General features: G+C 44.9%; 1 protein-coding gene across 2 annotated transcripts in view; it reads right to left on the minus strand.

Moving 5' to 3' along the window:
• Nucleotides 1-21,775, minus strand: part of Wdfy4 (WDFY family member 4) — a 270,144-nt gene that overhangs the window by 70,697 nt on the left and 177,672 nt on the right. For both annotated transcript variants that reach the window (XM_042696276.1, XM_042696275.1), the window contains exons 44-47: nt 16,219-16,367; nt 9,625-9,745; nt 6,616-6,701; nt 4,371-4,433 (exon numbers count right to left, since the gene is read on the minus strand). In XM_042696276.1, the coding sequence (XP_042552210.1) occupies nt 4,371-4,433; nt 6,616-6,701; nt 9,625-9,745; nt 16,219-16,367 (419 nt within the window). The remainder of the gene's footprint in view (nt 1-4,370; nt 4,434-6,615; nt 6,702-9,624; nt 9,746-16,218; nt 16,368-21,775) is intronic.

The following is a 21,775-nucleotide window of genomic DNA, read 5'->3' on the forward strand; positions in this document are numbered from 1 at the left end:
CACGCCCACACTTGTACCAATGTAACTGTCCTATTTGTAAAACTGAATAATGTTTAAAAAAAAAAACAAGAGAGGAAGGACAGAGTGTATGGAGCATCTGTATATTATTCATTCTGATGAATCTATAGTTATTTAAAAATGAAAATGCAACAGGGCACCAGTGGCTCATGCTTATAATCCTAATTACTCAGGAGGCTGAGATCTGAGGATCTTGGTGCAAAGCCAGTCTAGGCAGGAAAAGTCCATGTAACGTTTTTTGAGATTCTTATCTCCAATTAATCACCAAAAAGGGGGTGAGGAGCCAGAAGTGGAGCTGTGGCTTGAGTAGCCTTAAGCAAAAGCTAAAGGACAGCACCCAGGCCCTGAGTTCAAGCCCCAGGATGGGCGTGCGTGTACACTCGCACACACGCACACACACACACACACACACACACACACACACACACACACACACACACAAATGAAGATGGAACAAGACATGAACTTACTGCAAGAAAGACAAAGATGGGGCTGGGAAGGTGGCTCAGTGGTAGAGTGCTTGCCTTGCATGCATGAGGCCCTGGGTTCAATTCCTCAGCACCACATAAACAGAAAAAGCTGGAAGTGGCATTGTGGCTCAAGTGGTAGAGTGCTAGCCTTGAGCTGAAGAGCTGAGGGACAGTTCCCGGGCCCAGAGTTCAGGCCCCACAACCAACAAAAAAAAAAAAAGAAAGAAAGAAAAGAAAGACAAAAACTAGATGCTAGCAAAACCCAGATGCTAGCATTAATTTAGTAGAATCTCCCTGCCTCCAACACCTATGGCTTATTAAGCCTACATAAAAAGCTCCTAAATGTTGGGGCATTCATTGTCTCATACATTTTGAGTTCATGGCTAGGTTTATTTAATCCATCTCTGGTTCCAGACATTCTACTCAAAAGGCAGAATTGTTCCTCCTACCATTGGCCTCCCAATGAACAAAACCAAGAAACCCAGGGACCATATTTCTCCATTGGAGTGTAGTGTACTCATATATAGTACAGACATTTTAGCCTCTGAGTTAGTTCTGACATGGCCCTCTGGGCCATAGGACTGAGGGGAGAGAATTGGGAGAATGAGTACTTAACACTCTTAACACCAAGATGTCAAGTATGTTCTCCTGGGGGTGTAGCATTATCATAGAAGATCATCTACTTATGGGACTTTCATGATTTCTTATGGCTGTTCTTCTAAATTCCTTGCCTTATTCTCCAAAGATGCTTTATAAAAAAAGAATAAAAGTCTTAACTTCATAAGTTTCTGAATTTTACTGAAATGCTGCAGCAAGATACACTATTCCTGCTTGACCACAGAAAGGTGTCTGCAAGGTTCCCTCCAGCAGTGAGGCACAAAACTGAATGGCCCTGGCCGATCCTGTTCCTTTGGGCCCAGAAGGCTATAAAGCCAATAGAGATGTGATCCACTGAGGGTGAGGGTGAGGGTGGTGCCCATATCCACCCTTGGGTGAGAGAGGAACAACTTTCAAACACCTGACCCACCCACAGGCACTCATTCCACCACATGACCATTTCGGGAGGGACCTGGCCGCCAAGTGTCTGCAGCTGGGGTCAGCATCTCTTTTGTGTTCATGCTCATGGTTTGAAACACTACTCCCAACTAATGTCTTACTAGACCTCCTTCCTGAACTCCAAATTCATATATCCAATGGCCTTTAGGATGCCCTCAATACCAAGTGCGGGGTGGCCTTCTCAAAATTCACAGGACCATCATATAAAATAATATCAAGTGCAATGAAATGGAAACGAGGTTTTCTACCTCGTTGCTGTTTTTAGTTTCTCTCTTATTTGTTCATCTTTAGGAGGTAAGAGGATGCAACAGAAATGGAAGGACATAGGGTGAACAAAGGCAGTGTGGTACTCACTAGACACTATGTAGAAAATGAACTGTACAGTTTGTGTGTGGGGACACATACAAGGAAGAGAAGAACTGGGAGAGAGCAAGGGAAGGGTTGACATTGTCCATAAAGACATGTACTCCTTGCCTGACATGTAACTGTAACTCTTCTGCATATCACCATTATAATAACTAAAAAATTTCCAGAAACATTCACATGACCAAATCTGAGTTCCTGATATAAAACAGTCACAGCTCTTTCTGAATAGTGGATCGCTTTTCATTTTCCAACCACTTAAGCCTAAATCCTTGGTCATTTCCTTACATTTTTTTCTTTATCGCCCTACTTCCCTTCCTTTTTCCTCCTCTCTGTCTCTCTTCCCCTCTTCTCCCTCCTCCCCTCTTTCCTCCTTTCCTTTCCTCTCTCCCTGCCTCTCCCTCCCAAAACTCTTGTCATCAAGACCCTATCAGATCTACCTTTGAAACATGTCCACACACTTCTTCACTGATATCTCCCTGACCCACCTGGGCTATTGCAATGGCCTCCTGGCCAGTCTCTATTTTTTGCGTTGGACCTACTATGGTTTGTTCTCTGCCCAGCAGCCCAGGTGATTCTTTGCAAATATGAGTCAGGATATATCATTCTTCTGCTCAAACATCTCTGTGATTCAGAGTAAAAGCCAACATTACCATGAGCCCTCAAGGATTATACAGTCATCTTGTACCCCTCTCTGGTCTGTTCCCATTAATTTCCTTCAGCCCAATTGCTCCAGACTTGACCAAACCAGCTAAACTTCCGCTCATGGCTTTAACTCTCCCCCCTCATCCTCTCTCTCTCTCTGTCCCTCCCTTCCTTCCCTCCCTCCCTCCCTCCCTCTCCCCCTTCTTTCTCTCTTTGCCAGTCCTGGGACTTAAACTCAGGGCCTGAGTGTTGTTCTTGAGATTGTTTTTGCTTAGGGCTAGCAGTCTGCCACTTGAGCCACAGCTTTATTTCTAGCTTTTTTGTTTGGGGTGGAGGGGTAGTTAACTGGGGATAAGAATCTCTTGACCTTTCCTACTGGGGCTGGCTTCAAGCCATGATCCCCAGATTTGAGCCTCCTGAGTAGCCAGGATTGTAGGTATGAGCCACTGGCACCCAACTGGCTTTGATCTTTCTCCTGAAATGGTCTTTCCTAACTACATTATATTCAAATACTGTTTTCTTGATAGAAGTGTCCTTCATCCCATCTAAGATTTCAATGTCCACCTCCATCTGCTTTGTCTCCTGTATTTATTGTCTACTATGCTTTATAGTTCACTCACACAAATTGATTTATGTCTGTCCTCCTCACGTGAATAGAAATTCAATAAGGGCACAGGATGTTTTTGCTATTTTGCTTATAGCTTTGTTAAGCATAAATGCCACATTCAAAGCTAGCGACACATAATTTTAAGTGAATTCGTGGTGGATATCATTTCTGGGGCACTCCTTCCCATCCCTACATAACACATTCCCACATAACACATAACACATAACACATTCTACATAACACATTCCTGGAGAAAACCACACCCACTTTATCCCTCATTCCAACTGAAAAAAAAAAGGAAGTATTGAACAAATTTTTTTAATATAAATATAAAGGCCTCTGGATTGGCCTTGCAGAAAAGGATTCCTCGGTGACGTTAAAGGTGCTTTCCCTATGAACATACCCTATCAGATAGATTATAAATCACCATATGATTCATAGGCTATCATATTTAGATCAATGCCTCCTAACCCAAAATTCTCAGAACCAGAAACGATTCAGATTTGACACGTGTTTGGATTGGGGGATATGCACACATCCATAATGAGAGATCTTAGGGACAGGACCCAAATTTAACCAAGAAATTCCTATCACTGTTTTATAGGTCATCAACAACTCCCACATTCCCAAGTTCAGTGGTCTATCATAGCCGTGTGATACACATAACCTGAAGATAATATTATACAATATTTTCAGTGTTTTTGCCTTTTGACTGTAGTCCTATTGAATGAAGCCACATGTGGAATTTTATCCTCTGTGTGATGATATCAGTGCTTCAAAATTTGGGACTTTGGAGCATTTTGGATTTCAAGTTTCCGGAGTAAGGCTGTATCGCCTGTATTGATTTAGCTTCTGAGCATTCAGCAACTCTCCCTGCAGAATGATTCACCAGCCCAAATTTGAGGGCCTGACCCCTCACCAAAGGCTGTGCCAGGGTAAAATATCTACAAGCACTAGGCCCAATCATGACAGAAGGGGCACTTGATGCCATTTAGATCTGGGAAAAAAAAGTACATGGGACTTGAAGATCAGTTTATAGAGGCTGAAGTTCAAAAGGAATTTTAGGATTAGGATGAAAGCTTATGGACACTGGAAAGAGAAAACTAAAGGAGAAACAGATAGGCATGTTCTTTGCTTGACCCTTAGAGAATACAAACAAATTGAGAATAACACCGAGCCCAGAGAGCACCCTCTCCCCCACGCTACGTTACCTTAGATTGAGGGGGTCATCCGTGATTCCTTTGCCCTTCAAGGTAGGTTGATAAGAGCAGAAACTAACAAAAAAGAAAGGATCTTATCAGCAGAGCTAGGCCTTTCCTAGTACCAGTAGAAATATTTCTAGAACCAGGCAAAGAAGTTGGTCCATTCTAGCTCTCTTCCATGTCCCACCTTGTCCTGCGAAGGGGAGAACCAGGCCTGTGTACCTCTGAGAACCCCTTAGCATCTTCTAGCACTCTTGCTTCAATATAGACAATGATGGAAATAAAACAAGAGCTATGAAGGCAATGTGATAGACATGCCTCCTCAGGCACTTGACATTTCCATAACCCTCTTCGACAATTACTGCTATACATTTGGGTGTGCCACTTGGAGGACAAATGCTATCTTAAGACACTATAGGGAGAATCAGTGTGGTCAGAGTTTACATTAGGCCTAAGCTATGTGCTATAGTTTGCATCTTAAATGTTTCCCAAGGCCCATGTACTAAAGACATGGTCCCCAGGGTAGCACCTTTAAGAGGTAAATGAAACCTTTAAGAGATAGGGCCTAATGAGAGGTTTTTAGGTCATTGGGGCATGACCTTCAAAGGAATTATGGGCAAGCACCAGTGGGTCAGGCCTATCATCCTAGCTACTCAAGAGGCTGAGATCTAAGGATCACAGTTCAAAGCCAGCTAGGGTAGGAAAGTCTGTGAGACTCTTATCTCCAATTAACCATGGAAAAGCCAAAGTAAGCTGTGGCTCAAGTGTCAGAGCATCAGTCTTGAGCACAAAAACTCAGGGACAGCATCCAGGCCCTGAGTTCAAGCCCCTAGACTGCCACAAAAAATGTGATTACGAGACCTCCATACTTCTTCCTCCTCCCCTTCCTCCTCCTCCTTCTTTTTCTTCTCTCTCTCTCTCTCTCTCTCTCTCTCTCTCTCTCTCTCCTTCTCTGTCTCTGTCTCTCTCTCCCTCTCACTTCTCTGCTATGAGCTGAATGCTCTGCATAGGCCTAAAGCAACAGGGCTAACTAGTCATGAGCTGGGACATCCAAAATCATGAACCCAAATATTGCTTTTCTCTTTATGAGTTGATTACATCCGTTATTATATAACACTGATATAAAACTGGCCAGATGACTCTGTATAAGCCTTCTAGATCAATTGTAGAATTCTGTTTTTGAGGAAAAGTGAATTAAGATCCACATTACATGTCTCCTTATTCCATTGGTCTAACATGGACTTGGAAAATAGTTTTAGAAGGAAATTTAACAGCGGTCCTTGTAAGAGTTGCCTCATCTGGTACTCAGGAAGCCTCATCAGAGACAGGTGGGTAGGCCCAGGGCTAAATCATCAGCCCCTCACAGCCGTTGTTTTTCTCTACTCTGGCCCTGCCCCTGGGATGCAATGGCTAACCCTGGGCCACTTACTGACCAGGGCCACCAAGAAGACAAAGTTGGAACCTCTGAGCAGAAATTAGGGCTCCCAAGCCAGGAGTATCAAAGCTCACCTCCAAACTTCCAGCCCAAAGCAGAGGAGAACATAATACCTTCCTGGTCCTCCAACCTCTATGTTGTCTCTCCGTGACCCAAGCCCTACCTTCCTCTCTGTGTTCTCTAGATCCTCTGCAAATCTGTTTCTTTCAGTAACTTTCATAACAGTGAACACAAATGACCTTGAATATTAGGAATTCAGATACTGGCTTGCATTTCTTATATTGACTCATTTAGTTGAAAAAAGAGGAGTTGCGCTGACAGAACAGGCTTTTCTAAGGAAATAAATGTTCAGTGTACAAAGGGAAACAATCAGTTGCTTGCTTGGGAATTCTTTGCAATGAGATAAAAAATTTGAGCCACTAAAATTGGCAATCAGGATCAAAAAGTGAGTTTATAACTTAGAAAATTCGGAAATAGAGCCAGAACATTCTGAAAGGCCAATTAAAGATCCAAGGTCTTAAATAGGTTGTATCTGCATGACTTTCTCTCCCTGTACCCACTACAATACAACCCAAATCACTTTACCCCACCAATATGGAATCTTCAGGACATATGGAAGGAATTTATCTCCTTTGTCTGTTCTTTGATCTACGACCCTAGCTCTAGGGGGTCAGGATATTCTTCCTGGCGCATGATCTGAATCCTCCCTGCTGCAGTTTGAAAATGCTTTTCCTGAGAACAGAACCAAGTTTCTCTGTCACTACACTTTGGGTTTAGAACCTATTTCCTCAGAAGGAGGGTTGTTTTTCAATACCTTACCTTTTGAAGGCTTTACTCCGATCATTGCTGTAGAAGACAAGGAGCTTGGTATGTCCATTCTGGAAGAAGATCTCTAGGGCAATATCCTACAAAGAGAAGAGCCTTTACTGCTGCAGATATTTCCTGAAATGGAGATTCCTTTGAGTGAAACAGCGACTGGCCATGGGTCATGTGGGTTCCTGAACCTGGTTAGTTCTTCTGATCTCTCTTGAGGGTAGGAAAACCTTGGTGATGGGGGAATGGAGGCTCTACAGAATGGATGGGAGACCAGGGTCCTGGCCACAGCTGCCATCTCCTTTGGATGAAGCAGAAAGTAAAATCCCTACTTCCAGGATAAGTGAAGAGTAGGCAAAAGGGTGACCTGCTCAATTGCCCCTTCCAGACACTTCCAGGTCAGGGGCTTGGTTTTTTGAATCAAGAGTCACCTCAGGAGAAACATCAGAAGTTAACAGAGTGGGATTGATGCTCACCCTGAGGACCACTGTGGTTTCATCTACAGACACAGGAGACAAGAAGGTGTTTTGCACAGTCAGCAATGCCGTTATTAAAAGTATGATGTTAATGCCTAATAGAATCTACATGCTTTTCTTTCCTTTTTCTTTCCTTCCTCTTGTACTCTCTCCATCCCTTCTATTCCAAGCCATGAAAGTAACAGCCTTGGAATAAGGAAGCATGAAGGATAAGATGAATTTAGGGGGAAGGAATTTCCAGGGAGAACAGGGAGAAACAAAGCTGAGGCCTGGAAAAACCCAGGCAGGTAGGAATAAGAGTCAGACTCTGATAATGTGGTCCTGTGTCCGACTGCAACTATGTCCCACTTCCACCAACGTGGAACTGAGCTTTCCAAGTGCAGTCATCCAAATGCCTGGGCAAAGGGCATCTGCAAAAATATTTCCCACCCCTCTCCTCTGGTGACATTTAAGAGTCTGGGGTGTTTCCCTTTACAAGGAGAAACAAATAATGTGCAAAACAAAGCAAAATAGAATCTACAGACTTCACTGGCGGCTCCAGCTTGCACTGGCTACCTCAAGTGCCAGGCTCTGATTTTCTCAGAGCTGGATGATTGGTGGCCTGGTTCCCAAAGTTCCCCCTTAGGGTACTCTTGTCCCACTTGGCAACACACACACACACACACACACACACACACCCTCTCCTATGTCTGGCTTCTACTACCATCAGGCAAATAACCAACATGTGGAAACAATCATTGTTTGCTGCAGAAAATAAACTAAAGCTATTTGCTACCACAAATAACTTATAAGGTGAGGGGCTGCGAAGTTGTCTCAGTGGTAGAGTGCCTGCCTTGAATGCATGAGGCCCTGGGTTCAATTCCTCAGCAGTACATAAGCAGATAAAGCTAGAAGTGGCCTTGTGGCTCAAGTGGTAGAGAGCTAGCCTTGAGCTGAAGAGCTGAGGGACAGCGCCCAGGCCCAGAGTTCAGCTCCCACGACTGACAAAAACAAACAAACAAAAAGGTGAACACAGAATCATGAAAGGTAGCTTTTTGGAGTACCAACTCTGTGCAGCAAAATATTTTCAGCACTGTATGTTACAGGGGTGGAAAAGATAAGACGTGGCTTGTGCATTGAAGGCTGAGATGCTCAGTGACCAAATGGGCCACAGCCTGGATCAGATGTGGCCTCCTTCATGTGGCTAGAGCCTGCTCAGCAGGGCTGCCTCTTCATGCACATCTTCTAGTTATTCTCCAAAGTTCGGGAAGGATATGACAAATGACAGACAAAAGCAGCAGCAAGAGAAAGAGGGAACTCACCAGAGGCCTAGACTCAGTGCCACTGGCTTAACCCTGAGCTGCAGGGCAGCTGGTACTTTCTAGAATCTACCTTCCCAAGAGGCCTCCCTGAGCTTCAGTTTCAAAGAATACTAAAGAAGCTCCTGCTTGAGATGCATGATGAATTAAATGTTCCATGCACTCAAAAACTATCCATCAAAGGTGCCCTTATTAACTTCATCAGGAACAAACAATGCCCGCTGCTGGCCTTCGGAACTAGCCCAGGCCCTGCAGAGAAAGGGAGCGAGGGCCCTGCATCTCCTCATGCTCTGCCCTGCAGCTGCCTCACAGGCCTGGGGCCGAGGTGTATCTTTATCTTGCTGAGGTCAAGCTGATGGAGGTGATCTGTGTTCAAGGCCACTGGCATGTATCCTCCTCCCTCAGTCTCTGAGGTAAGGTTTCTAAGCAGACTGGTTTATTCACGAGATAAAGCTCCTCTGAAAGGAGCTACCATCTCCTGTTAGTGCCTGGGAAACCTCTGCTAGCAGTGGAGATTCTCTGGGAGATGCCAATCAGACAGGGCAGACAGCAGGTCCCCAAACTACCTGGCCTAGGAAAGCATCAGGAACCCAGAGCTCTGGCCAACAGTCAGTGTGGGAAGATGGGGAAGTGAGGGGAGAGAGGCCAGCAATAGGGAAGGGATGTCAGCAGGGGAGGCAGCACTGGACAGAGCCATCAAGTTGTCTGGCAATGCAGTGTAGCTAAAGTGCCCTATATTCTTACATCTCCAAGGCAACACTGGAGTATGTGGAAAGAAAAGAAAGCAGAAAGGCTGCAATCCTTACTATTCAGGAGGCTGAGACCTGAGAATGCTGGTTCAAAGCCAGCCTGGGCAGGAAAGCCTGTGAGACTCAACTCCAATGAACCAGGAAAGGCTGGAAGTGGAGGTGTGGCTTAAATAGTCGAGCACCAACCTTGAGAGAAAGACCAAGGGAGAGCACCAGGCCCTGAGCTCAAGCCACCACCATCATCCCCCCACATCCACACCCATACACAACAGCAAAGAGGCAACACGGCTGGACCCTCAATCACCCAGAGAGCAAGAGACTGGCCCCAAAGCCAACGTCCTGGCCTGGAGACAGTGTGGAATCAGAGCCGCCAGCAGTCAGGGCCTGACACACACCTGAGTCTCACAGGTATTTCCCAGGGCTGTGCACAGGGGCCACTCACAGAGAAACAGCCTCTGTGGTGCCCAGCTTCCCACCAGCCCTCCGACATACCTGCAGGAGGAAGCGGGCCAGCCGGAGCTCCTTGAGGTCCTTATAGTTGTGGCGCTGGCAGGAGTAATGGTCAGACGACCTGTCTTTGCTGCACAGGTTGAAAATGAAGGGATCGCTGATGCTGGAAAGGAAACATGACATGCAGAGACCAGGTTTGGACATGCGCAGGAGTTGGGGTGTTGGACAGGCTCTACCCATCTCTTGCCTTCCACTGGTCCTACACAAGTTTCTAGGGACACAATAGAGGAGGCTGTGGTTTTACTAACTGGAGTGAAGACTCTTGTTAACCTGGCAAGCAATTTCTAAGTGCAGGGCCATAGGATTCCTGCACCCGGAACTCTGACACTGGTAGCTCTGCTGCCTGGGCGTTGAGAGAGGTGCTAGCCTCCCAGGGGACAGGACTACATTGTCACAGAAAGGTCAGAAAGCTTCCTGGGTACAGGTCTCTGAGAGAAGGTGCTAAAATATGTGGCCCTTCAGTCCCCTGGACCATTTCCCACATCCCCATCCCTGAGATCTCTCTAGCTGGGCTACGCTGAATAACTAGGTGTGCGCAGCCTGAGACAAAAAGGGGTTCACTCAATACTGAAGACACCACTTAAATCACACAGCAAAAATGACTGATGAGAAGCCGGAATTCATTCAGCTTGTGACATCTAGGCTTGGGGGATGGAAAGAGGAGGAATCCCCTAGCTTTTTCCCCTGAAGACTGTCACTCTACCACTTCTACCACAGTTCTACCTCTGGCTTTTGGGTGGCTAACAGGAGATAAGAATCTCACAGATTTTCCTGCCCCTGCTAACGTCAAATTATGATCCTCAGATCTCAGCCTCCTGAGTAGCTAGAATCATGGGCATGAGCCACTTCAGTGCCTGACAAATACGTTCACTTTGATTGAAGAAGCTTGTGGTAGTTGCCAAACTTGAAAGGGGTTCCACTGGCCCACCAAGAGCCTAAGCGAAAAATGCATTTGATAAAGAGATAGTAGAGATTGGGCTGATCCATCTGGGGCCTTGTGATCATGCTGAAGTCTTTGGATTTTAGACCAAGTACACAGGACAAATGCGACATCCTTTTGCCAGCCACCAGGAGATGGATGGGCAGATGCTCAACTAGATTAAAGGTAAACTCTCAAGATCTTATGGAAAAGTAGAGTTTGAGTTTCAAAATGGCACAGCTCCTGTTAACTGTGTATCTTAGCCATTATTGGCATTTTTTGTAAGAAAACCATTTGTAAGCTTTAAATAACTTATTATAATAAATTATTGTAATTTTCTAGTTTATTGTTATTGTGGTTATTACTTCTTTTTCTTTTTATTTCTTTTTGTGTGTTTGTGTATTTGCTAATACTGGGATTTGAACTTGGGGCTTTGCATTCTTGCCTGGCTTTTTTCTGCTCCAAGCTGGCACTCTACCACTTGAGCCACTTGAACTCTCTCCTAGAGACACCTTATGAAGTCCTGCACAAGCACCCCAGGTGCTTGGGGCCCCTTGGGCCCCTCCTGTCTAGTGGGAGCTTGGCTTATCTTTATTTTCAATAAGTCTTTGCCATTGTACTTCACCCTCTTTGAGACCACAGAGACAAAGGACTCAAATCAAGGATTGTAGTTTATGGAAAGGAAGCCCATGCACTGCTCAACTTTGAAGAGGCAAACTCAAGTTTTCTGGGACCCCACATGCCCCTTCTCAGAGTAGCCCTTGCATACCCTTCTGCTCTGAGCAATTACTGCATGATTGATTAAATATAAAATATGAGCCAGGGTGCCAGTGTAATCACACCTGTAATACTAGCTAAGGTGTGAGGATCAGGGTTTGAAGACAGCTCAGGCAGGAAAGTCCATGATATCCCCAATTAACTACCAAAAAAAGGTATACATAACGTGGGTAATGTGGCTTTGGGTCTAGACACTTCTTCCATAATGCTTTCATTCAAATTTGCTGCTGGCCAAGGCCTTCTGTCTATTATTAATGCTTCTGCTGGATTTGGATCTAAACTTCCCTTCAACTTTCCTGACTCCCATGGGGTCACAGTGATGACCTTATGTCTTCCCCTAGGCTTAGGCCACACAGCATTCAGATGAAGGCCTGGTAAGAATGACAGTCCAGGCCCTTGCTGTAGGAATCACAGTGATGTCCTCAACACTGTAACTCTCCATTTGCTTCACTTTCTATCCTCTGCAGACCGTGCCAGGGCCGTGGTTCTCTGCCCCTCATCTTCCCCTGAGCCCTGGGATTTTTCCTCAGTGATTGCCATGTTCCTGGGTGGCAAGCACTTCCCCATCTGATCCTCCCCCAAAAGGAACCGCTCCTCTCAGCGCACACTGCCCTTGGCCCCACAATCTAAAGCTAAAAATCTAACTCTAAATCCTAAATCTAAATCACAATCTAAATCTAAAAAGTCTTCGTCTCTTCCAAGGGTACATGAGATACTAACAGCTAGAACTTGGATTCAAACCCAGAGTCTCTGACCATAAACCTAAGCTTTTTCAGTGCTGTCTTCCCTCCCTGAGGAGGTTTCCTTAAAGATTTCACAGGGCTCTTCCTGCCAGTGCTCTCTTCTCACTTCCTGCTTCCAGATTCTGTGATGTAAGACTCTGACACACTGATAGCAGGAGGAAGAAGGCACTGGGCAAGTGGGAAGGGCTTGCAGTTCTGGAATATGGGAGCTGTATGATCTCATAGGACAAGAATAGTTGGATAGACTAGAATCTTCAGAAAAGCTGATTTCTTTTAGGGGGGTCAGTTGTGGGGCTTGAACTCAGGGACTGGGCACTAACCCTGAGCTCTTTGGCTCAAGGCTAGTACTCTACCTCTTGAACCACAGTGCCACTTCTGGCTTTTTCTGAGTAGCTTATTGGAGGTAAGAGTCTCATGGATTTTCCTGCCTGGGTTGGCTTCGAATAGCAATCCTCAGATCTCAGCCTCCTGGGATTATGAAAAGCTAAATTTTTTCTGTAGCATGATTCCCACAGCAGTGATTGGGTGTCTCTGACAACATGCCCTACAAGTAAAGAATAAATCTGAGCCCAGGCATCCCAGGTCAATGGGTAGGAAGGGCCTTGTCGATGGTCTTTAGAGGTCAGCAACTGTGGCTCATAGGACACTGTCACTATGGTACTCTCCCACAGCTACCAGACTACACCGTATGAAGACAGCCAGGTTGATCACAAGAGGACTTTCAACATCCTTACTAGGGCACAGTCAGCTAAGTAATAGTCATCATACTAGTCCTTGACAGCAGGGGTAAATAGCAGAAATATATTTTGAGTTGAGTGCCAGTGGCTCATGCCAGGTTATTCATTCAGAAACCTGAGCTCTGAGGATCAAGGTTCAAAGCCAGCCTATGAAGGAAAGTTTGTGAGACTCTTATCTTCAATTAAACACCAAAAATGCCAGAAGCAGAGCTATGGCTCAAGTGGTAGAGCAAAAGACTTCAAGAAAGTGCTCAAGCCCTGAGTTCAAGATCCAGGACCAGCACAAAATAGGGAAAGAAGAAGGAAGGAAAGGAAGGAAGGAAAGAAGCAAGGAAGGAAGGAAGCAAGGAAGGAAGGAAGGAAGGAAGTAACGGAGGAAGGGAGAGAGGGAGGGAGGAAGAGGGAAAGGGAGGAAGGGAGAAATGGAGGAAGGGAGGAAGGGAAATGCATTTTTCTTTCCACCCTGATTTGAAGTTATTCAATAACTGTCTGAATTGTACCTAAAATGTGTCCCTGGAACTGTCGCTCAATCATAAGCTCAATCATGGGCTCAGCCCATGTCTGACTCACCCCTTTGTATCTGGAGAACCTTCTGACATAAGGTAGATTTTTAATTCATCGTTTTAGAATTGAATTAGAGACTTGGGGCCTGAATATGCTCACAGATGTGGAGTCTGCATCTTGATTTAATAGCTCACCCCTAGATTCTGTTGGATGGTTTAGGTTCCTACAAAATGGCTCAGATGTTCTATGTTATGGGCTGGACTGGCCATTGTTTTAGATCAATTTATGACCAATCCTCCAAATATAGGTTAAGGTCAGAACGTGACACTATATGGAAATAGGGCATTTCAGAGGCCTTCAGGTTAAAATGAGGTCATCGGGATAGGCTCTAATCATAACTGGTTCTTCATTAAGATGGGAAACTTAAACACAGAGACAAACACTGAGGGAAGATGATGTGAAGACACAGAGGGAGAAAACAGCCATGAGACACTTTTGGCTTCATGCAGCTACAAGCCAAGGAATGCCAGGGATTATCCACAAATTCACAAGCTGAAAGAAATGAGAAAGGATTCCCTTAAACCTACTTTTGAGCAGTCAAGAGAACAAGGCTCTGCTGACACCTTGATTTTGTACCTCTAGCTTCTGGGCTGTAAAACAATAAATTTTTTAAAGCCACCCAGATTCTGACAACCCTAGCAAACTAATATAGCCAAGAAAGAAACCCAGTAAAAATTAATCTTGGAGGGTTTCTACCGAAAAGTCTCAATAAATAAGTCCAGTCAGACAGGGGGGGATGTGCAGTGCTCTTAGACTTTGTGAAGAGGGTTTTATGGTACATCAGAGAGTCTCTTTCAAGGTCTAATGACCAACTGTACTCAACTTGATAGCAGTCTTTTAGAGAAGCATTTCAGGGTTGACTTCGCTTTATTTTTAACAGGCTTATTTATGTATCTTCCTTAGTCTCTATGGTCAGAACCAGATGTAATCCCAATTGATCTGACATGATCTACAAGCCTGTCTCTGAGAACCATCTCTCCAGGAATGCCAGGAGTTTCTTTGGGCAGTAGACAAGACCCGGGAGGGCTGGTGCTGTCTGATTAACAAACATTTCTTTGAGGTATGGTAACTAAAATTACCCATGCAATTCCCCAATGACACACTTGTATAGTCATTTGTTCTCGCTCTGCTCCTCTTTGCATTCTAGAAGAGTACCTTTCCAGACAGGAGGAGTCTCTCTTGTCATCGTAAATCAAGTGAGTATGTTCAGCCTGACCACTGGGCTTCTATTCAGCGTGCAGAAGAGAGTCGATTTGATCATGATTAGAAGTACCTCATACACACAATGTACCTAATCAATACTATCTTATCTAACACCAGCTCAATCCAAACCCAGGTGGAGTGTGAGACGATGGATCATACACGTCTCCACGTGGACATGCCGTGTACACCGGTAGAGTAGAAAGCTTTCATCAGCTCTCAGAAAGGCAAGTCTGCAGACCCATTGTCACTATTGATCAGTATCAATAAAACATGAGCAATAAGATGAGAAGAGTGTGCCAAGTATTAATTATGTTCCTCCTGCCTTGGAAAAGCACAGAAGACTTGCAGCAATCAGTGAGCGTTTGATATGAATAAAAGATGGAAATTAGCAGAGGGAAGATGCCAAGGCCTAGAAAGCAATTCTAAATCTAAAGAGGGTGGGCTGATGGCTTCCTTTCCACATGCTCTGTCTCGGGCTTCCTGACATGCACACACACACACACACACACACACACACACACACACACACACACACACACACACTGGGGATTCAACTTCTTACCCACTAGCAGATTACAACTCTCATTTCTTTGTCAGTAACCCAAGCAAATGGTAGAATCCCTCTGAGCTGGAAACTTAGTAACCATCTCAATTCCTACCCCAGACTTATTGGGTGAGAAATCAGAGAGCAATCAGGGCTCCAAAGTCTGTGCTCCAGTGAGACCTCTGGGTGATTCGGATGTGAGCTTGTCTACAAAATCACAGGGCTGAGTGTACACTCTCATCGTGCGACCTTTGCTAGCCATAGGAGAAAGCCTGTCTCTGCACAAGGTAATCTTTCTCCCAACATCTTCCACAGCAAGGATCAAGTGAAAAGCCTAACTTCATAACTGGACTTTTAGAAAAACTGCCACCCCCATGAATTTGATTTTGAATGGCTCTAACTTTATGAACACAGGAGAACTGATCAGTAAGAGCTAGTTGAACGCAGAGAATTGATCAGGAAGGCTAGCTGAATGCAGATAGATTCAAACATGCATGCTACTAAAGAAAGACTTCAGAATTTCCTGCTAAGGATGTCAAATACTGAAGATTTCTGCCCAAACCTCATCCATCCTCCAAGAGCCATCTCCCTCAGGAAGCCTTCCATCCCACGCATCAGTCCAGATTATCTAAGTATGGAAGTCCAAGTGCCTCCATTACTCCATGAAGACAGTGTGCTCCATCCACTCTTCCTCCAAAGAACCTGTTTATGTTGTTCATGTTATGGGCTGCACGAAGGGTCATGCCCACTGTGTAGGCACCAAGTCATGACCGGCCAATAAATCATTAAATATGTAAACTGATGTGACTGAATTCAATTACCCAAGAACTTGAGGAAATATTCACAAGAACCATGCTCCATTCTGTACCATGAGAGACACAGGGAGCAGCCATGCTGTCACCCAAGCCAAACACTGCATTGGGGAGCCATGGCCGTGGATGGTGTATGCCTGTAGGTGGTTGTTTTGTCTCATGGCTCCATTTCAGGGTCCAAGTCCACAGTAAGAACCAAATGGGAGTTTGGAAGGTAGGGGTGTCTGGAAAGGAGACAGGGCTGGGACAAATCTGCTGGGAGAAGTGAACAACTCACTTGGATAAGCAGTGGCGGGTACAGTAGACATCGCCCGTAGGGGACAAGGTGAAGTTCTCACAGATGTAGAAGTGGTGGTGACCGAAGAGCAGGACCCCTTCCGAGACCAGGTGGCCTTGCACAATCACCAGGGGGATCTTCTGTGTCACCTGGAGAGACAGAATGCCAGAGGCAGGCTGTGTGCATGAAAGAGGAGACAATGACCAGCCACCCATAGGGCACCTGCAGGTGAGAGTAGTGGTGTCTTGTAAGAATGACAGACTATGTGCCTGTCATCCTAGCCACTCAGGAGACTGAGATCTAAGGATAGCACTGCAAAGTCAGCCCAAGCAGACGAATCTGTGTGGCTCTTATCTTCAATTAACCAGCATACAGTTGCAAGTAGAACTGTGGTTCAAGTGGCAGAGTGCAAGTCTTATGCAAAAATGGTGAGAGGGAGAATGAGGCCTAGAGTTCAAGTCCCAGTACCAGCACATGCACTTGCGTGTGTGTGCGTGCACGCATGCATGCACGCACGCACGCACACACACACACACACACACACACACACACACACACGTGCGTGCCCACGCATGCGCACACACACAGTCACTGATAGACTGTATTGCTATTCACAGGCTGTGTGGTACTTCTGCACCCAATATCCTGTGCAATTTTTAATCTGCTCCAAAACTTAGCCACCCTCACCCAGGCACATGCTACTTATTGCTGGATAAGACCCTGTAAAGTCCTTTCTCTCACTTTGATCTTCTCCTCCTAACTATACAAAGTATTTTGCAGTGAACAGTGAAGCAAATTCACCAGTCACAAAATATCCCTCAGTTATAGAAAAATAATTTTTCCAAGCTGGGCATCAGTGGCTTATGCCTAGCTACTCAGGAGGCTGAGATCTGAGGCTCCTGGTTCAAAGTCAGCCAGGGTAGGAAAGTCCGTGAGACTCTTATCTCCAATTAACTACCAGAAAACTGTAAGTGGCACTGTGGCTCAAAGTGGTAGAGCACTAGCCTTGAGTGCAAACACTTGGGGACAGAGCCCAGGCCCTGAGTTCAAGCCCCACAACCAAAAAAGAAAAAAAGAATTTTTCCAGGGACCAGCAGATCAGTGGCTGAGGCAGAAGTTGAGCGCAAGTCTGCCCAGTACAAGCTTGGAACTACTACCTCTGCAAGGCCAAGCAACTGTGTGAGCATCCTGAGATCCTTTGTCCTGGACAACAGCCTGCACTGTCAAGCTGGGGATATGTTGGCAGCTCTCCAGAACTGCTTCAGCCACAGACAGCACCTGGCCTACATCACATTCCTTCCCCAGGAGCAGCCTGTGCCCAACACCTGGTCATTGTGGAGGGGAAGCTCAGCCTCCTAGCCTCCACTCAGGATCACTCTGAAGAACCAATCCTAGACCTCTCTACCTCCTGGGGTGGGATCTGTTGAGGTCTTTGCTGGACCTGCATTAAAGCTAAAGTTCTCCACTGGAGAATATTCTGCCTCAGCTCAGGCTCATGATTAACTTCCTAGCAAATCACACTTGTAGCAATGACCCCAAGCCTCACTTGTCGTAAGGACAAAAACGGGTCGGGTCCTTCCCTGCCGCAGAGCCCTGGAAGAAAAAAGCAAGGAGCCCGAAGGGACTGAGAGTGAGGCCAAGACCAACAGTTTTTCAGGGGACTTTATGCTAATGGTAGCCATACAAAAGCGGATATTCTGGGGAGAAAAAAGCAAGGTAAGAGGTCAGATAAGAACCTCAGTGTTGTGGTTTGAATATCGTCTGTCATCACTTGAACTGGTGTAGAGGCTTAATTACCAAAGGAGCAGAAGAGTGGGGAGTCAGTGAAGCCATTGAAGAGCTGATTAGCTCCTTAAAATGGGCTGTCATCCATTTAGCTGCAATCAGTTGTAAGAAATTGAGTTAGACATATTTGGCTCTCTTTTTGCTTCTTGTCTCACCATGTGATTCTCTCTCTGTCTCTGTCTGTCTGTCTCTGTCTCTCCCCATCATGCAACTCTATCCAGCACAAGACCCTCACTAGAAGTCACACCGGCACCATATTGCTTTGACTTTCTACCCACCAGAACTGTGTAACAAAATAAACCTCTCTTTTTAATAGTCATTACTCAGCATCAGGTATTTTGTTACAGCAATGACAAATGGACTGAATGCCATAGTCTGAGACAAAGCTAAGCTAAGCTTTGCTCGTGTTTGGGAGCAATGATGAGGCCACAGTATTGAAACATGAAAAGCTGACCCTGAGTACTAGTTTTCAAAACCAATTCATCAAATAGGCTTAGTCAAAGTCAGGGCCTATGCCAGAAAATTGAGATTAACTGAGGGTTCATTCCAAGACAAGCATTAACCACTACAGTCCAAGGTGAGTTGGTGCTGAGTGGTTTTTCCTAAGTAAAGACAAGCCAAGAGTCTTGGCTTCTGTAACCAAGCCTGCTAAATGCACAGCTGGGTGTCTGAGCCTCTCCTAAATCCACTGTGTGAGAGAAGCTGGCCCTCAGGCCACCTTCTAGTGCATCTAATATAAACTGGTTTCCAATTTCACTCTCTCATCCAGATGGTCATTGAGTCAACAGTTGTGGATCAGGAGGGGTACCCAGCTTCACAGGTCTTCCCAGAGGCTGTCACCATCCTCATGTTACTGCGCCCACAGTATCTACCTTAATATAGTTTGACAATGTGCAACTTTACATTTCATAGAAACCAGTCTGGGTTGTGAATTGTGATCTTTTCCCAGGATAGTAGCAATTCCCGTGTGAGTCTTCCTCAAGATGCTGAGCAGGGCAATAAGCCATAGCTCCCATCCAGACTCAGGATCACAAGAGAAACAATCAAGACTCCACAGGGAGATACGTGCCAGATTGTGATGCTTGGTAGGTCCAGTGTATTTAATGTATCTTCAACTTTTCATCAAGACTAGGGTATTAACCCTAGGAGAAAATCAAGGAGTATCTGTATACTCTCCAAAAGATCTTTATTATTATTATGGCAGTACAAGAATTTGAATTCAAGGCCTGTACATGAGAGTGATACTCTACTCTTTGAGCCATCCCTCTAGTCCTTTGGCTTTAATAATTTTCCAGAAAGGGTCTTAAGTTCTTGCTCAGGGCTAGGTTTGGATCATTATCCTGCTACCTATACCTACACACACACACACACACACACACACACACACACACACACACACACACCACAGGTCACTCTTTCCTTTTATCCTGTCACATGATATACCTCCACCCTGAAACTTTTACCAGTAAGAGGGCCATTGTTAATTAAGGGCCTTTGGCTCTACACATCCAAACAAACTCTTTTCTTTATAAAGCTACTGTGCTCCAAGTATTTCATTGTAGCAACACACACGCACAAAAAACCCTAATACAGAGGATTATACCAGGATGCTTATAAACTTTCTCTCACATAACTTTTACAAATGAGGCTCATGGGACTGCCAGTCTTCAAATTTACACACTTACATCAAATTTACACATTGTACCAGTCCTGGCCTAAGCACCTCCAGAAACTCTCTCCTCCCAGTGGGAAGAGCCCCCATCTCAACCACCACAAAGCCTGCTTGGGAGGCCACGGGGCTCCAAGCTCATGCCATGGTCGGGAGCTTCCCTTTGGGGAGACTTAAGTAACAACCAGAATAAACAAAACCACAAGAAAAATGTCTGGTGAGTGCTGGGTTAAGAGCCTAGAAATTGATCCTGCTAGAAAAGAAATGGCATTTTAAAAACTAGAAAATGTGCCCAAGTGAACTATTACTTGCTCTTCCATTTAAATTAGCCCTAGGAGGGGGCCTCCCTGTGTTACTTATGATTACAAAATCCCCCATGCCACGATGTGATCGACCACTTTTACAACAGTGGAACTTTTGCTTTATAAGTAGAACTTTCTAAAGGTCAGCCGGATGGTCTATTATCATACTCAGTGGGTGAATGGCTAAGAAGGTAGCCGTATCTTGCTCTCTGTGTGATGACAAACAGGTTGTCTGGAAATCTCACAGTTCTTGAGCTGAGGTCCAAAGGGCAATAGTCCTCTGAGTCATCTGGTGGGAGTTCATATCAGCACTTTCTCCCACAGCCAGGCCTCAATGGTACCCCCGTAGAGGACTAGACCAACCAGAGTTCTCTGCAGATTTCTCTAGTGTTATTAATTAGCAATCCAGGGCAGTGCTCAAATTTTGCAGGTGGAACAAGTGGGGAACAGAAATCATTGAAAGTAGAACCATGGCTCTATTCTCTGGTGTTCTCTGTGATGTGTACAGGGTGAGGGAGCCTGAGCCTTGCTCACGCTTATTTATGTCTTCATCTATTTGCTTATTTATGTATTTAACCAGTACTGGGGCTTGAACTTAGGCCCTTTTGTTTTCACGTAGTTTTGGGGCTCAAGATCGGCATGCTAATGCTTAAGCCACAGCTCTACTTCTGGTTTCTTGATGGTCAATTGGAGGTAAGAGTCTAAGGATTTGTCTGCTTGAGCTGGTCTTGAACTCCAGTCCTCATATCTCAGTCTCCTTTGTAGCTAAAATTACAGGCTGAGCCACCAGTGCCAGGCCTTGCTCACATTTATCATCGGTCCCCATCTACATTGAGAAGTACTGGCATATGGAAGAAGTTACAGTCATTCTTGGCATTCTATACCAAATTCACAGATGTTTCAGTTTCTTGTATGAATAATAGAGTATTTGCATGTCACTGAAGCATGTCTTCCCTTATACTTTAAATCCTCTCTAGATGACTTAAGATGCCTAATATAATGCAATGCCAATGTTATTAAAATAGTGGTTATGTTGTATTTTCCAGGGAATAATGACAATAATGTTTAGTATAGACATGGTTTTTAAAAATTTATTTTTTATCCACTGTTGGTTGAATCCTTGAATGTAAAGCCTGAAGATACTGAAAGCTGACTGTACACTTGATTTTTTTGTTGTTGTTGTTGCTTGTGGGGCTTGAACATAGGGCCTGGCCATTGTCCCTGACCATTTTTGTGCTCAAGCCTAGCACACTACAACTTAAGCCACAGCACCACTTCTGGTTTTTGAGTGGTTAACTGGAGATAAGAGTTAATTGGAGACTTTTCTGCCCAGAGCCAGCTTTGAACCACAATCCTCACACTTTAGCCTTCTGAATATTACAGGTGTGAGCCACCAGCACCTGGCTTCCATTTTTAAAATTAAGGCAAAGATTGCTGGCAATTAATAATAATAATAATAATATCAAAAAGTGGAGAGGAGGTCTGCATGGATTCTGGCATCTGCTTCTTTTACCTTGGTCACAACTATTTGGAATATTCAGTCACACTGCAATCAGTGTATGTTTAAAACAACATGGAGGGAAGAGTGGGGGTTACACTGATCACGCATCATATTCATAAACCGCTTTGTTGAATGTCAACTCATTTTATCATATTCATAAACCGCTTTGTTGAATGTCAACTCATTTTGTAGCACTACTTAAAGATGAAACTATACATGTATATATACATATACATATATATTAAAGCACTATGGAGATATTGCACACACATATGTGCAACAGTTAGAAAATATGGAAAG

This window comes from Dipodomys spectabilis, unplaced genomic scaffold, assembly GCF_019054845.1.
Source record: "Dipodomys spectabilis isolate Male_0828 unplaced genomic scaffold, ASM1905484v1 ptg000207l, whole genome shotgun sequence".
NCBI classification, from domain to species: domain Eukaryota; kingdom Metazoa; phylum Chordata; class Mammalia; order Rodentia; family Heteromyidae; genus Dipodomys; species Dipodomys spectabilis.